Genomic DNA, 17594 nt, shown 5'->3' on the forward strand with positions numbered 1-17594 from the left:
ACGAGTAAAGTAACCAATTACAGGTAACACGCATAAGGTAATCATTACTTTTTCATGTAACGAGTAAAGTAACGCATGTAACGAGTAAAGTAACCAATTACAGGTAACATTTATAAGGTAATCATTACTTTTTCATGTAACGAGTAAAGTAACGCATGTAACGAGTAAAGTAACCAATCACAGGTAACATTTATAAGGTAATCATTACTTTTTCATGTAACGAGTAAAGTAACGCATGTAACAAGTAAAGTAACCAATTACAGGTAACATGCATAAGGTTATCATTACTTTTTCATGTAACGAGTAAAGTAACGAATGTAACGAGTAAAGTAACCAATTACAGGTAACACGCATAAGGTAATCATTACTTTTTCATGTAACAAATAAAGTAACAAATGTAATGAATAAAGGAACACATTACAGGTAACATTTATAAGGTAATCATTACTTTTTCATGTAACAAGTAAAGTAACGCATTACAGGTAACGCATTACTCGTTACATAAAGTACTGATTACCTTATGCATGTTATCTGTAATGTGTTCCTTTATTCATTACATTTGTTACTTTATTTGTTACATGAAAAAGTAATGATTACATAAAGTAACACATTAGAGGTAACATGCATAACGTAATCAGATTACTTTTTGATGTGCGTTATGTTATCAGATTACTTTTCTGATGTAACAAGTAATGCTTTACAAGTAACGTACATTACGTAATCACATTGATTTTTTGATGTAACTGCAAAATACATTCTAATATAAAGTCGCAATTGCGAGATATAAACTTGCAATTCAGACTTTTTTTTCCTCGCAATTCTGAATTTTTTTCTCAGAATTGTGAGATAAAAACACAATTGCGAGTTATAAAGTCCAATTCTAAGGAAAAAAGACTTAAAAAAAAAAGTAAGAACTGCGAGATGTAAACTTGCAATTGCAAGAAAAAAGTCAGAATTGTGAGATAAAAAGTCGCAATTACCTTTTTAATTTTTTTATTCAGTAGGCTAACATTCAGTGTGAACCTGCCCTAATACATGATATCTTAGAGGAAATCAGCAAGCAAGCTGATAAATATTTGTAACACTGAGGAAAAAATGCATTGCGTTCATGGGATCAGGAAAAGCTCTCTGGTAGGATTTGATTTACATTTTAAACTGTTTGACTTATGTATGAATGTATGTGTGTCCAAACTTCTGTTCTATTAAGTTCTGTTTTTACTTATGTTTCCTTGAAAATATAAAGTTGGGGGAAAAAAACATGTTTAGAGCATATTTTTAGCTGGGAATACAGTGTCACACTCAAACACGAGTCAAACGCGCTTTACTAGAGTATGAAAACGCGCATGAAAGCGGCAGGTGACGTCACACACGAAAATGTCACAAAGCGGCTTTGATCTTTACGCGCGCCTTGAGTTTGACAGGCGGTTGCTATGGCGGTTGCTAGAGACTCAGATGCGGATCTCTGGTAAGTTTTCTGGTGTTTTCATGGTTTAAAGTTTGCAGAAATCTGCGAATAACGGAGAAAATGAAAGTGATACAGTGATTTAAGGTTGATCATAAGCTAATAGATGGTTTATATCGCTTTAAAACGCGATCAGATATGAGCGATGTGTCTTAGGTTTCGCTATTTCAGAACTTTATTTAGCAGGACATTTGCAGTTTGATCCTTATATAACAATATTAATAATTAATAATAAATTATGCTATGAGATTACGCTTGATTTCTCTTTACTGTAATGCAAAATCAATTAATAATATATTTAAAATGTAAATATTTCTGCATTAGTATTTGTTGCACTGTATATATATATATATATATATATATATATATATATATATATATATATATATATATATATATATATATATATATATATATACAGTACAGTCCAAAAGTTTGGAACCACTAAGATTTTTAATGTTTTTAAAAGAACTTTCGTCTGCTCACCAAGGCTACATTTATTTAATAAAAATACAGTAAAAACAGTAATATTGCGAAATATTATTACAATTTAAAATAACTTTTTTTCTATTTGAATATATGTCACAAAGTAATTTATTCCTGTGATCAAAGCTGAATTTTCAGCATCATTACTCCAGTCTTCAGTGTCACATGATCCTTCAGAAATCATTCTAATATGCTGATCTGCTGCTCAAGAAACATTTAATGTGTACAATTGTACAAAATATTTGTGTACAATATTTGTTTTCAGGATTATTTGATGAATAGAAAGTTCAAAAGAACAGTGTTTATCTGAAATCTAATCTTTTGTAACATTATAAATGACTTTACTGCCACTTTTGATTGATTTAATGCATCCTTGCTGAATAAAAGTATTCATTTCTTTAATTTCTTTTAAAAAAAATAAAAATAAAAATTCTTACTGACCCCAAACTTTTGAACGGTAGTGTATAATGCTACAGAAGCTTTGTATTTCAGATAAATGCTGTTCTTTTGAACTTTCTATTCATCAAGGAATCCTGAAAAAAAAAGTACACAACTGTTTTCAACATTGAAAATAATCATAAATGTTTATTGGGCAGCAAATCAGCATATTAGAATGATTTCTGAAGGATCATGTGACACTGAAGACTGGAGTAACGATGCTGAAAATTCAGCTTTGATCACAGGAATAAATTACTTTGTCAAATATATTCAAATAGAAAACAGTTATTTTAAATTGTAATAATATTTCACAATATTACTGTTTTTACTGTATTTTTAATTAAATAAATGTAGCCTTTGTGAGCAGACGAAACTTCTTTTAAAAACATTAAAAATCTTAGTGGTTCCAAACTTTTGGACTGTACTGTATATATATATATATATATATATATATATAAAATACCCTTATACTGCAGGAAAAAATATTAATAGTCCTGAAAAGGGCTTCATTTTCTTTATGCAACATATCTTCTTCTGCATGACTTATTTCTGTTGTTTCTGAGGTGAAATGTGTCTTGTACATGATGTTCATAAACACTGATCAGAAATGAAGCTGTTGAGAAGACCCCTGCTCCCTATAAAGACAGCACACTACAGCACACCGCCTGCGCCCAGAACCACAGGTGACTCCTCATATATTTATTATATTTACACATGGCATCATGTGATCATTCCCGCCAACCGGGAACGTTCTCAGAACTTTAGCGAATGTTCTGGAAACGTCATGATCAAACGTTCTTCTAGTAACATTAATAGAACGCTCGTTCAGATTCGAAAATCTGATTATTTAAATAGATTCAGTAGTTGATATTTGTCTGTTTATTAGATTGGTTATGCTAAATTGTGTAATTCAAATGGATGGAAATTTATATGCCATTTAAAAAAAAAAAAAAATCTTAAATTCACTCCTAATTGTATTTTTAGTGTAGACAAAGAAGAAGCTCAAATATAAGAGTTTTAATTTGATATCTACATTATTCCATATGTGTGATTCATTGTTATTATAACAATATGAATATGATGATATCATCTCTGTGTTTCTAGACCAGGAACCAAGCGAGTCCGTTTGCAGTCCACAAACTTATCTTGAGGATTGTGTAACGTGTCGTGTTGGCCAGATCACATTACCCAGAATCCTCAGAGGTTTCCCTCATCAGCCTCAGCGCACGCCCGCGGGTCGCCGACCTCCTGACCTCTTCTGCCTCAATGACTTCCTGCAGGTCAGCCGGTCGGGCCGCGGGTCACTGGACGAGCTGAGGAAGATGGTGCTGTCCAGCCGTAACTACGAAAAGCTGCTGCATTTGTTCCTGTCGGAGCTGCACAGAGGCTGGCAGTGTGAAATAGCCAATCAGACGCTGAGCTGCGAGGGTCTGCCGCTGGTCGCACGCAGGATCCCTCAGAGACAGATCATATGCGGTAATACACACTTTGAAACAGTCAGTGGTGTGTGTGTGTACCTACTTAACCATATTTTGTACCCAGAAGTGAGCTAAATCTGTGTGTGTGTTCAGAGTTAGCAGCCGTGGTTCAGATAGAAGCACAAGCACAAAACTCTTTCAGGAGTAATTCTGGAGTGTGTCGACCGTCTGAAGATCAATCAGTGGATCAGCTGTGGACGTCAGCGGAGAGACGGACTGAACGCACAGGCAAGAACACATACTTCAGTGTCACATGATCCTTCAGAAATCATTCTGATATGCTGATTTGCTGCTCAAAAAACAGTTCTGATTCATATTTTTGTGGAACTATTCACCTCCTGTGTCTCTGATTCTCATCTTTCACAGCACATGAAGTTCTTCTGAACGCGGTGACCAGCAAACACTTCCAGGGCTCCCGACGCTCTCGCTCGCCGTTCCGGGGCGGAGGAGAGTGTGACGTCATCAGCGCATCTGAGCTGAACGTCCTCGACTGCCTCACACGAGGAGGAACGAGCCTCAGCTTCAAGGTGTGTGTGACTCCACATCAGGCCCTGAAACCAAAATCCCCCACAGATCATTTATTATAGCTTGTCAAATTTGCCCCTATTTGGGTGAGAGCAAAAACACGCCATTTTTGTGTGTGTCCCTTTAAATGCAAATGAGCTGCTGCTCCTGCCCCCTTTCCAGAAGAGGGCGGAGCTTTAACAGCTCAACAACAACAAAGCTGGAGAATCTCACGCAGACAAAATGAGGAAAGTGTTCAGCCTTACATTGTTCAAACCGGAGTCGACACTGATGGAGAGACTCAGGAAGAAGTTACAACTTTTAGACGTTTCTGAATGGTTAGTGGATAAATTGATGTAGTTGCTGTGGAGTTGATTCAACTCATCCACTAGCATGTGCCGTCATGTTCATCTTTTGTGTTGAATTGACCCTCGTTTGTGAAGCAGTCCGGCGTAAAATGACGGCATGACAACAACACTCGACTACAACAACTCTTCCTCTTCTCTAAAGCAGCCCAACATGGCCCCGCCCCCTTTGTTGTGTGTTCTCTGGGGCGGGGTTTATGTAAATTTTAGGATGAAGCTCGTTGTAGTCCTTAAAAAGCGATTTCTGTAAAAGAAACACTCAAGCGCCGAGGATCTCCTGGTTCTTGACTCATTTTGTGAACTGGTTTAACAGGTTAATTGAAAATAATTAAATCATTCACCAATTGCATTTTGGAGCATGTGACAAGTTCGTCAGTTCAAAATAATGAGTAACGATATGTTTTTATGAAATGTAGTGAAGTAAATAGTACAATTTTAAAGGATTAGTTCACCCAAAAATGAAAATAATGTCATTAATTACTCACCCTCATGTTGTTCCACACCCTTAAGACCTTCATTCATCTTCAGAACACAAATTAAGATATTTTTGATGAAATCCGATGGCTCAGTGAGGCCTGCATAGACAGCAAGATAATTAAAATATGTCTGATTTAAATATGTCTTTAGTAGCTTTCTGGGCATCTGAAAGTGTTAATTATCTTGCTGGCTATGCAGGCTGTACTGAGCCATCGGATTTCATCAAAAATATCTTAATTTGTGTTCTGAAGATGAATGAAGGTCTTAAGGGTGTGGAACGTCATGAGGGTGAGTAATTAATGACAGAATTTTAATTTTTTGGGTGAACTAACACCTTAAGCTTTGGAATGTGGTGAAGTAAAAGTTGCTCAAAATAAAAATACTCCAGTAAAAAATTTACTTAAGTAACGTAATGAACTGCATTTTGCTAACATTAATTCTGAATGTTCTCTGAATGTTCAAAACATCCAGTTTATTGAATTATTTTAAAAACAATAAGGAAACATTCCATTTCATCACTGTGCATTCCATGTTTTAATTTAAAAGAAAGTTACTTTTGAATTTTTCTGAACATTCTAAAACAAGTTGTAACATTTTAAAAAAACGTTAAATAAACGTTCAGCTAAATCCTTGCCAGAATGTTCTCTGTTGGACGGGATTGCAGTCATATTTGTGACATATTTGGTTGTGACTTAAGCTCAGTTAGCTCATTGGATGTGACGTTATGGTGCCTTTGAAGCTGAAACCAGTTCAGACCAGCTTCGTAATCGCATGAGGTCAGTTCTGTCATCACTCGCCCCTCAGTTCAGTGATGAGTCAGACCTGAGTTCCTCTGTCCAGGTCAACAGGGATTCTGTTCTCAGAGCTCCATGTCTTCAGTCCTGCCGTGTGGACAACAGATCTTCTGTAGGCGAAGCTTCTGCATCCACACAAAGATCTTTATGTCTCTTTAGGAAATGAAACATTCTGATTAAAAGGGGAAGAAGAGCATGTGCACTTCTCTTTCGCCTCCTTTATTTTTATTTGCAATTTAAGGAACTGTTTGTAGTCATATCTGTAATTGTGTTTTGTTGAGTGTGATGATATCTTGGGTTAATATTAGCTTCATTTTGGTGTTTATATTTATACTTATGAGAAATAAGTGTGAACATGTGCACACATTGTTTTCCAAAACTATTAACTGTAAGTGTAAGTGTAATTGGAAGCATTATTATTGATTATTCTAATCATAAATACTCTTGAAAAAGTAATATCAGTAAAAGTAATAATCCACTGGTGGACGTGTCTAACTGTGATTAATAGTAATAATGAGATTATGATTGTTTTCCCACAGGCTCATTTCATCCGTGATCTTCCTGACGTGACGTCACTGTCTGAGCGTCTCCAGTATCTGAACCTGTCCTTCAATGACCTCACACACGTTCCTCAGGAGGTGCTTCAGTTTCATTTGTTCTGTTTCCTGTCATGATTCAGATCATGTGTGACGTCCCTCGTCTTCCTCTCTCAGGTGTGTGATCTTCATCAGCTGCAGGTGCTGAAGATGAGGAATAACCCCATAGAGGAGCTTCCCGCTCAAATCAGAAAACTCCACAAGCTCCAGACGCTGGTCGTCTCCTTCTGCAAGATCACACAGCTGCCCAACCAGTGAGAGAAACACACACACACACACACACACACACACACACACACACACACACACACACACACACACACACACACACACACACACACACACACACACACACACACAAAAGGAAGCCCATCTAAGGACCCTTCAGATGTTTTGCATTCTGACAATATTTCCATGACAATAAACACATTTTCCTCCAGGATCCTCATTACTGTGATACATAGTTTTAATTAGATCCTTGTTACTGTAAAAATATCTTTAATATAATGATACTTTAAATTTAACATTGTGATTCATGAATTATTTAAAAAGTTTGGCCTCTTTTTTGCAGAAGTGAAAGCACTTAAAAAATGAAAGTGGAAAAAAAATTATGGAAGTTTACTTTACTGTTTTGAGTTTTTAATTTTGACTGTTTATGCTTTTATATGTTTACTAATTTAAGATGATTACTAAAAGTGCAATAAATAAAGTTAACAGGCTATATCACATTTATCACAATTTTACACTTTTTTTTTCTGTTATTTCCAGAGTATCATGATGGTTCTTTGCATCGTTCTGTTTGTTGCCTCATAATGCAGTTTCAGCGCTCAGCTAGACACTTTATATCTCTTTCTGTGTGTGTGTGTAGGCTGTACTCTCTGCCCTGTCTGCAGCATCTGGACGTGTCCTATAATCTCCTCAGATCCCTCAGCAGTGACGTCAGACACCTCAGGTCAATCTTCATTATTAACAATCACGTAATACTAAAAAATAACCAATAAATATTACTATAATGATAACAAACAATAACTATAATGATAACGATAGCAATAACTAAAGTGATACTGTAGCAATAACTGTAGCAGTATCTGTAGTGATAACTATAATAAACGTAATAATAACTATAGCGATAACTATAATGAAAACTATAGCTATAACTATAGTGATAACTGTAATGATAAATATAACAATAACTATAGCAACTATAGCAATAACTATAGCAATAACTAACGAAAACAATAGCTATAACTATAGCATTAACTATAGTGATGACTATAATGATAACTAACGAAAATTATAACTATATAGCAATAACTATAACGATAACTAATGAAAACAATAGCTATAACTATAGTGTTAACTATAACAATAACTAACAAAAACTCTTGCATAACTATAATGATAACTAACGAAAACGATAGCTGTAACTATAGTGTTAACTATAACAATAACTAACGAAAACTATCGCTATAACTATAGATATAACTATAGCGATAACTATAACGATAACTAATGAAAACAATAGCTATAACTATAGTGTTAACTATAACAATAACTAACAAAAACTCGCTATAACGATAACTAATGAAAACAATAGCTATAACTATAGTGTTAACTATAACAATAACTAACGAAAACTATCGCCATAACTATAGCTATAACTAATGAAAACAATAGCTATAACTATAGTGTTAACTATAACAATAACTAATGAAAACTATCGCCATAACTATAACAATAACTAACGAAAACGATAACAATAACTAATGAAAACAATAGCTATAACAATAGTGTTAACTATAACAATAACTAGTGAAAACTATCGCCATAACTATAGCTATAACTAATGAAAACAATAGCTGTAACTATAGTGTTAACTATAACAATAACTAATGAAAACTATCGCCATAACTATAACAATAACTAACGAAAACGATAGCTATAACTATAGTGTTAACTATAACAATAACTAACGAAAACAATAGCTATAACTATAGTGTTAACTATAACAATAACTAATGAAAACTATCGCCATAACTATAGCGATAACTATAACAATAACTATAACGATAACTAATGAAAACAATAGCTATAACTATAGTGTTAACTATAACAATAACTAACACTATAGTGTTAACTATAACAATAACTAACGAAAACTAATGAAAACAATAGCTATAACTATAGTGTTAACTATAACAATAACGTCTCGGTTACGTATGTAACCCTCGTTCCCTGAAGGAGGGAACGGAGACGTACGTCAGTAGTGACCGACGAATTGGGATATCGCTTAGAGAGCCCTATCATCTTCGTGTAAACTAAAACAAGCCAATGGAATTGGCGTGCGATATTTGCATAATGCGCACCGCCCCCGACAGGTGTATATAAATAGGAAGCAGATGCAATCGCACTCTGTTTTTCGTTGAGGAGACAACTGGTGTCCGCACTACAGCGAGGGTACAGAAACTGTGGCGACGGGACGTACGTCTCCGTTCCCTCCTTCAGGGAACGAGGGTTACATACGTAACCAAGACGTTCCCTTTCAGTCGGTCACGTTCGACGTACGTCAGTAGTGACCGACGAATTGGGATCCCAACTAAAGCGCCACAGTTACGAAACCCCTTCCAGTGCCCAGCGCAAGCTCAGCCGCCCATAGCACCGGCTGGCGGTGAAGGGGGCGAGCTTACACCGAGAGAGTCTACTGCTGTCTAACCACTACCCACTAAGTAAACTAGACACACTGGGGAAGCGAACCCGTAAGGGACGCTGCGGAAACCACTACCTACCCAATGGGGGAGGAGTTTACGTGGGAATACACACATGGACTGGCCCGGGGGGGCAGTATGCATATGGAGTCCCTGGGATGGCTCCACCTGGTTAGGGGGAGACTCATCTGACAGGTGACAGCAGAGCTGGCTCTGCTAAGGGAAAGACACGGACTCGGCCCGTAGGGAGTTTTAAACCGTGGAAAATACACATATGGGACCGCTCACGTAGAGGGGTCACGACATATGGGCCCCAGCCAACAGACAGCGTCAGCGACGGATGTAGGCCTGGCATCAGACACTCCGCAATGTCCGAGCCGAAGGGGGAGGCGGAGGAACTCGACAGGGTTCGCCAAGCGGGGAACGCGACTGGAGTGAAAGTATGCACGTATCCGGCCAGTGGCGGGAATGGCATTGCAAGCCGACACTTAGAGTGGGTACAACACGTCTACCGACTAGTGGATGCGAGTACACGCGAGGATACCGGCTCTACACGTAGGCTATTAAACCTAGCGAACGTGTTAGGTGTCGCCCAGCCCGCAGCTCTACAGATATCTGTCAGCGAGGCGCCATGAGCCAGCGCCCAGGAAGAGGCCACCCCTCTGGTGGAGTGGGCTCTCAACCCGAGCGGGCAAGGCACGCCCTGGGATTCGTACGCCAAGGCGATGGCATCCACTATCCAGTGGGCCATCCTCTGCTTGGAGACAGCCTTTCCCTTCTGCTGGCCTCCGTAACAGATGAAGAGCTGATCTGAGGTCCTGAAGCTTCGCGTTCTGTCCACGTAAACGCGCAGAGCGCGGACGGGACAGAGCAAAGCTAGGGCTGGGTCTGCCTCCTCCGAGGGCAGCGCTTGCAGGTTCACTACCTGATCTCTGAAGGGAGTGGTAGGAACCTTGGGCACGTATCCAGGCCGGGGTCTCAGGATGACGTGAGAAGCACCGGGCCCGAATTCTAGGCACGTTTCGTCGACCGAAAATGCATGCAGATACCCTACCCTCTTCAGGGAAGCCAATGCAACCAGAAGAACCGTCTTAAGAGACATTAGTTTCAGGTCGACTGATTGCAAAGGTTCGAAGGGATGACCCCGGAGAGCTGTGAGAACCAGGGTCAAATCCCAAGAGGGTACGGAGGAAGGGCGAGGAGGATTCAGTCTCCTGGCCCCCTCAGGAATCTGACGATCAGATCGTGTTTCCCCAGGGACTTACCCTCAACTGCATGGTGATGTGCGGCAATGGCGGCAACATACACCTTGAGGGTGGAGGGAGACAGCCTTCGCTCCAACCCATCTTGCAGAAAGGAAAGCACGGATCCGACCGAACATGATCGGGGGTCCTCTCGGCGAGAGGCGCACCATTCGACGAACAGGTTCCACTTCAGCGCGTAGAGATTCCTAGTGGAAGGAGCTCTAGCGGAAGTGATGGTGTCTACGACAGCTTGCGGGAGATCACTCAGAACCTCCGCATCCCGTCCAGGGACCACACGTGGAGGTTCCACAGATCGGGACGCGGGTGCCACAGGGTGCCCCGTCTCTGAGTCAGGGGGTCCTTCCTCAGAGGAATCGGCCAGGGAGGTGCTGTCACGAGGAGAATGAGGTCTGAGAATCAGGTCCGAGTGGGCCAGTACGGAGCCACTAACAGAACCTGCTCCCCGTCCTCCCTGACCTTGCACATGAGTTGTGCGAGAAGGCTCACTGGGGGAAACGCATGTTTGCGCAGACCCGGGGGCCAGCTGTGTGCCAGGGCATCCGTGCCGAGCGTGCCGCCGGTCAGGGAATAAAACCACTGGCGGAGGGCAGTTTCCGGGGAGGCAAGCAGGACTACCTGGGCCTCGCCGAAACGCTGCCAAATCAGCTGGACCGCCTGGGGGTGGAGCCGCCACTCGCCCGCAAGTAGATGCTGCCGTGGCAGCTCGTCGGCTGCACGGTTGAGCACACCTGAGACACGAGTGGCCCGAAGGGACCTCAGATCCTTCTGACTCCACAACAAGAGATGGCGGGCGAGTTGCAACATGCGACGGAAGCGTAGACCACCTTGACGGTAGGTGTACGCAACGGCCGCAGTGCTTAGTGAGCGGACTAGAACGTGCTTGCCTGACAACAGCTCCTTGAAGCGGGCCAGCGCAAGACGAACCGCTAGCAACTCGAGGCAATTGGTATGCCAATGCAGCTGAGGCCCCGTCCAAAGACCTGTCACTGCATGCCCGTTGTACGTGGCCCCCCATCCCGTGGCAGAGACATCTGTGGAGACCACAGCGTGCCTGGACACTCGTTCGAGGGGTACTCTGGCCCACAGGAACGAAGGGTCCAACCACTGGACAAGGGTGCGACGGCAGCTCGGTGTCACGGGGACACGGAGCGTGCCGCACTGCCACGCCCATCTCGGGACCCGGCCGCGGAGCCAGTGTTGAAGCGGTCTCATATGTAGCAATCCGAGCGGCGTTACCGCGGCTGCAGATGCCATATGCCCCAGGAGCCTCTGAAAATCTTTCAGTGGAGCCGCTGTCCTGCACTTGAGCGAGCTCAGGCAGTTCAACACCGACTGGACGCGCACCTCGGTGAGACGCGCAGTCCGTGCGACCGAGTCTAGCTCAAGACCGAAACAAGAGATCCTCTACCCGGGGGCGAGTTTGCTCTTGTCCCAGTTGACCTGAAGACCCAACCGGTTGGGAGCTACAACCATGTCGGGTAGGACTTTGTACTGACATGCCCGACCCTCGAACGCAGACCGACCTAGGAAGGGTCTGTGTCGAGGCAGAATCGAGACATGAAAGTATGCGTCCTTCAGGTCTATTGCTGCAAACCAATCCTGGGGACGGTCCAGGATTGGCCGTAGCCCACCGCCCTTTTACGGTACAATGAAGTAGGGGCTGTAAAACCCCGACTTCATATCGGCTGGAGGGACCGGCTTGATTGTACCCTTCGCCAGGAGGACAGCAATCTCCACCCGGAGAACAGGAGCACTGTCCAACGACACCTGAGTGAAGTGGACAGCCCTGAAGACCGGGGGACGCCGGGCGAACTGAATCGCATAGCCGAGTCTGATAGTACGAATGAGCCAACTGGACAGGCTGGGGAGCGCTATCCACGCTTCCAGACACTGAGCCAGCGGGACCAAAGGCACCACAGACGCACCGGGGGTGGGGCAGCAAGGCAGAGAGGGACCCGACTCGGACGGCTTGAGGGCGGCCCGGAGTGGGGTCGGACTCTGCGAGGCAGCAGTGTGCATGGGAGACGGCGCACGGGACGCGGTCTGCACCATCACACTGCCACCTGCTGGCGAATGGGGAGGGAGCTGACAGCAGCGAGGCGGAGCCTGGCACACTGGCAGACACCCCTTGTTGTGACCTGGAGTTTGAGGAAACTGCTCTTTTTGTGGCAAAGTGGGTACCGCTGGACTCCGGAGAGCCAGCGGCGGTAGATGGACAGCCGCCACAAAATCCCCCCCGGCCCTCCTCCGGGGTTGGGAGAGCAGATGGAATACTCTCCCAAAGGGCAGGAACCTTCCGCTCCAGGTCGCCCGTCCCACGTCCACGCCCGGCACCCTGCTGTTTGGCTGGTGTAGGCTGCTGCTTTGCCAACTTAGCAGGGGCGGAGGAAGACGCAGGCGGGCGCCCTCGGCGACGAGCGGGCTGAGGCTGAGCCACGGGCGGCTGGGTGGAGGCAGCAGCGGACCGCCGTGGCATGACATGCCTGATAGCCTCAGCCTGCTTCTGTGCAGAGGAGGACTGTTGGGCACAGCTCTCCACCGCGTCGCCGAAAAGGCCGACCGGAGACACGAGGGAATCCAGGAACCGATGTTTGTCGGTCTCCCTCATGTCTGCCAAGGTCAGCCAGAGGTGGCGTTGCTGGGCTACCAGAGTAGACATCGCCTGGCCAACAGAACGCGCTGTCACCTTCGTTGCCCGGAGGGCAAGGTCAGTGGCAGCGCGCAGCTCCCCAAGCAGCTGTTGGTCAGGACCTTCCTGGGGCATCTGCGACAGCGCTTTTGCCTGATAGACCTGCAAAAGGGCCATCGCGTGCAGGGCAGAGGCAGCCTGCCCACAGGCACTGTAAGCTTTCTCAGTCAGACCGGCTGAGAATTCACAGGCCTGGGACGGGAGACGCGGCTCACCGCGCCAGCCAGCGGCCGTTGGACACAACTGCGTCGCAACAGACCGCTCGACTGGCGGGATCTTTGCGTACCCCCTGGCTAGCCCGCCGTCCAGGGAGGTGAAGGCGGACGAGGGACCAGGCCCTGTACGAGCCCCATGCGGAGCTTGCCAAGACCTGGTCACCTCATCGTGTACTTCCGGGAAGAAAGGCATTGGGGCGGGACGCTGGATTTGACCAGCGCGACCCCCCGCCAAGTACCAATCGTCCAACCGAGATGGGCCGGGACAGGGTGGAGGGTTCCACTCAAGCCCGACGCACAAGGCGGCCCGGGAGAGCACAGCCGTGAGCTCGGGATCCGACTCGGGCAACGCTACCGTCCCGGGCGGCAGCACGTCCGAATCCTCCCCCGAGGACTCAGGCTCACCTTCCGATGCAGCGATCGACATCCGATCCGCCGCCAGCACACCAAAGGTAACGGCTGGACAGTCCGTAGAGGGCCCAGCGGAAACCAACGGTGGCACGATGGGTTGCGGTGCTGATGAGGCGGCAGGGGCCCGAGGAGCGTTTCCGCTCGGCGGGGAAGCCCTGACCGTAATCCTCCGGTCACCCTTCCTATACAGCGCCGTACCGTCATTCCGGTTCCCGGGGCCGGAAAAAACGGTCGTACGCGGCATAGGAGAGGGGACCCCCGCTTCCTGAGACTTCAGGAAGGAGAGTCTCGACCTCAGCATCGCGATAGTCATGTTCCCGCAATGGGAACATGAACCATCCACAAAAGCTGCTTCAGCGTGCAGAATGCCCAAACACGAGATGCAACGATTGTGCCCATCAGCAGGGACCAGGGAACGACCGCACCCATTAACGCACAGACGAAATGACATACTGTCAGGGTTCGTCTGTAAAGCTCTTTTAGAAGGGGAAGTCAACTCACTCGTGCTGAAGCACCCAGGGAGCGACGCGATGTGTCAGGTACACCACTCCCTGACACACCGAGGAACCGGCCCAAATCGCTACACACGCACACACTCTTTGTGTTGCTGTGAAAACAGCAGTTTTCGAGCTTATAGCTCAGCTCCTCGGAGACTCGCGACCTCGCTGAACGTGCCCTTTCACCAGCACTGAAAGCTCGCTGTAAATCCTCTTCTGAGGCAATGTTTTAGAATAAAACAAACGAAGGAAGGAGTCTTCTAAAACAGGACACCAGTGAATGGCTCCGAAGCGAAAGACAGAGTGCGATTGCATCTGCTTCCTATTTATATACACCTGTCGGGGGCGGTGCGCATTATGCAAATATCGCACGCCAATTCCATTGGCTTGTTTTAGTTTACACGAAGATGATAGGGCTCTCTAAGCGATATCCCAATTCGTCGGTCACTACTGACGTACGTCGAACGTGCCCGACTGAAAGGGAACTAATGAAAACTATCGCTATAACTATAGCGATAACTATAACAATAACTATAATGATAACTAATGAAAACAATAGCTATAACTATAGTGTTAACTATAAAAATAACTAATGAAAACTATCGCTATAACTATAGCGATAACTATAACAATAACTATTATGATAACTAACGAAAACAATAGCTATAGTTATAGCTAGATAACTATAATGATAACTAACGAAAATAGCTATAACTATAGCGATAACTATAGTGATAAATTTAACAATAACTATAGCAATAAGTATTATGGTAACTCTAACGACACCAGCGGATGATATTGTTGTTTATTTTACGCACGCTGACTTGACTTGTTTGTGTGTGTGTTCAGGTCTCTGAGGTCTCTGAACGTTGAAGGGAATCAGTTAGCGGCTCTTCCCGCCGGTCTGCTGCGTGTGTCCGTGTCGGAGCTCCGGCTGTCTGGGAATTACACACACGCATTACTGTGGAGCGAGAACAGCTGCAACTCTCCTCAGACGCTGCTGCACACGGCCGCACACACACTCGCACACACACTCACCTGCACACACCTGCCGCCCGCCGCACAGCTCGTCCTGCGCAGGTAATCTTATTTTCATAACTTGATAGTAGGATAACTATTTTAATCCCTGTTGAACTGCAGATATTGAGCAGCACAAGAACCTGCTTCATACTTGTGTAAAGTTTGTGATCTAGTCTGACTTGTTGGAAGAAGGTACTATATAATGCTTGTGTGTGTGTTCTCAGAGCTGGAGTGTGCGACGCTTGTTCGGGACCCATGTTCGGCCCGGGTCTCAAGCTCATCCGTCCGGTTCCCGGTGCGTTTGGCCTTCAGTTCGTCCCCGTCATGTTCCTGTGCTGTTCTCCTGCGTGTCTCCACAGCTTCAGGAATCACAACATCAACGAACAACCAGCGAGTGTGTGATCGGACAAGAACGAATTTCTTCTTCTGTTGATGCTGATGGAGCTGCTGCAGCTTCACACATTTATACCTATTTATAAGTATTACTATTCTATAAATATATTTATAAAGACTCATTAAGACCTATACTGCATTATAAGATCAGTTGTTATTTTCATAATTACTTATAAGCCCTGCATTTGCTTTTTCAATGTGAATGATCATAATTCATTATACACTGATTTATAAATGATCACAAAATAGTTCAGTTAGTTATTATGTCTTTAATGGCTAAAGTTTGCATTAGAGGTCATGAATGGTCATTTTGATTTGTTAAAATCTCCTTCTCCTCAGCCATTTGCATGGTATTGCTTATAGCAGTTTGGAATTATACTTTAAAAATTGTTTTGCTAGTATGTAACATTAAAAAAATATACTTTTTTCAACAGTTCGTATTAATGATTTTCGTTTTTTTTTTTGTTTGTTTTTTTTTTCATTCCATTGCAGGAATTGTTGTACATTAATTACATTTACAAATAAGCTTAAAGCACATATTTGTGATTTCTTAACATTTGATTTAGGAAAATTGCATACTGTGTTTTCACTTTACTCAATGATGCATTTATAGAGATTAGTAACTATTATTACTCACAATAAGTATTTATAAGAACACAAAATGTCTATTAATAACAATATATTCACTAATTTGACAAATAAATCTGAATAAAAATAATTTTAACTATAATATAACATTATAGCAATGCAAGCTGCATCTTTATAAATACATTCATGGAACCATACGACAGACTAATTAATACTTATAAATCAGTGTATAATGAATTATGAACATGCATTGAAAAGGAAAATGCATGACTTATAATTATAAAAATAATATAAATGTCAGTCACCTTTATTTATATAGCGCTTTTTACAATGCAGATTGTGTCAAAGCAGCTTTACATTGATAACTGGTATATAATTTTGGCTCTTAAAGAATAGTGTCAATGCAGGCAGATCAAAGCACACAAATGTCATGTAACAAATGTAACTAAAACTGTTCTAATAATGCAGTATAGGTCTTAATAAGTCTTTATAAATATGTTTATAAAATAGTAATAAATGGAGCTTTAATTCATTATAAGCATGGGCTTCATAGAACATGTTACCGTACTTTTATTTTAATTGTTTTGAACTTCTTCTTGAGGCCTAATACTGTCCTGTTCACTTTAATATTTGTCAATGTATTTATCTGGAGCTTATAGAATACATTATTGCACAGTAAATTTACAGTGACTGATTCATATGACACTCCCTCTGACTGGAGAAAAATATTCTTCAATTTCAGAGCAGATTTACTTTTACTGTAAGCTAGATTCAAAATGTTTTATGTAAGACGTAAAATACAGTAAAAAATCTAGTTCAAATAATCAAGGCACTCATGATTTCTTCACTAAATGAACACATGAATCACATTTAGTCATTTTCATTTATATTCACCAATATAACACAGTCACGAACTGCAGTTGATCATTTATGAGTGATGATGAATGAACATGTTCATGAATCAGTTTCAGTGAATCAAATCCACTTCAGTAGTTTTTTCCTTCTGAAGTTTAAATGAGAAACATCCGTCTGAACACAATCTGAAGCAGCACAACTGTTTTCAACATTAATAATAATCAGAAATGTTTCTTGAGCAGCAAATCATCATATTAGAAATGTTTCTGAAGGATCATGTGACACTGAAGACTGGAGTAATGATGCTGAAAATCAGATTTGATCACAGGAATAAATTACACTTTACTATATATTTA

At 42.9% G+C, this 17594-nt stretch overlaps 1 protein-coding gene across 1 annotated transcript; it reads left to right on the top strand.

Moving 5' to 3' along the window:
• The first annotated feature begins 571 nt into the window (after nt 1–571).
• LOC137035894 (leucine-rich repeat-containing protein 63) lies at nt 572–17170 on the top strand. Its single transcript, XM_067409678.1, has 10 exons — nt 572–1131; nt 2950–3069; nt 3491–3862; nt 3958–4092; nt 4231–4391; nt 6544–6642; nt 6718–6854; nt 7469–7552; nt 15232–15462; nt 15627–17170. Exons 2-10 carry the CDS (start codon nt 2994–2996, stop codon nt 15802–15804), a joined length of 1473 nt encoding a protein of 490 aa, XP_067265779.1. The 5' UTR covers nt 572–1131; nt 2950–2993; the 3' UTR covers nt 15805–17170.
• Nucleotides 17171–17594: the final 424 nt, after the last annotated feature.

This window comes from Chanodichthys erythropterus, chromosome 14 (assembly GCF_024489055.1).
Source record: "Chanodichthys erythropterus isolate Z2021 chromosome 14, ASM2448905v1, whole genome shotgun sequence".
Taxonomy (NCBI): Eukaryota; Metazoa; Chordata; class Actinopteri; order Cypriniformes; family Xenocyprididae; genus Chanodichthys; species Chanodichthys erythropterus.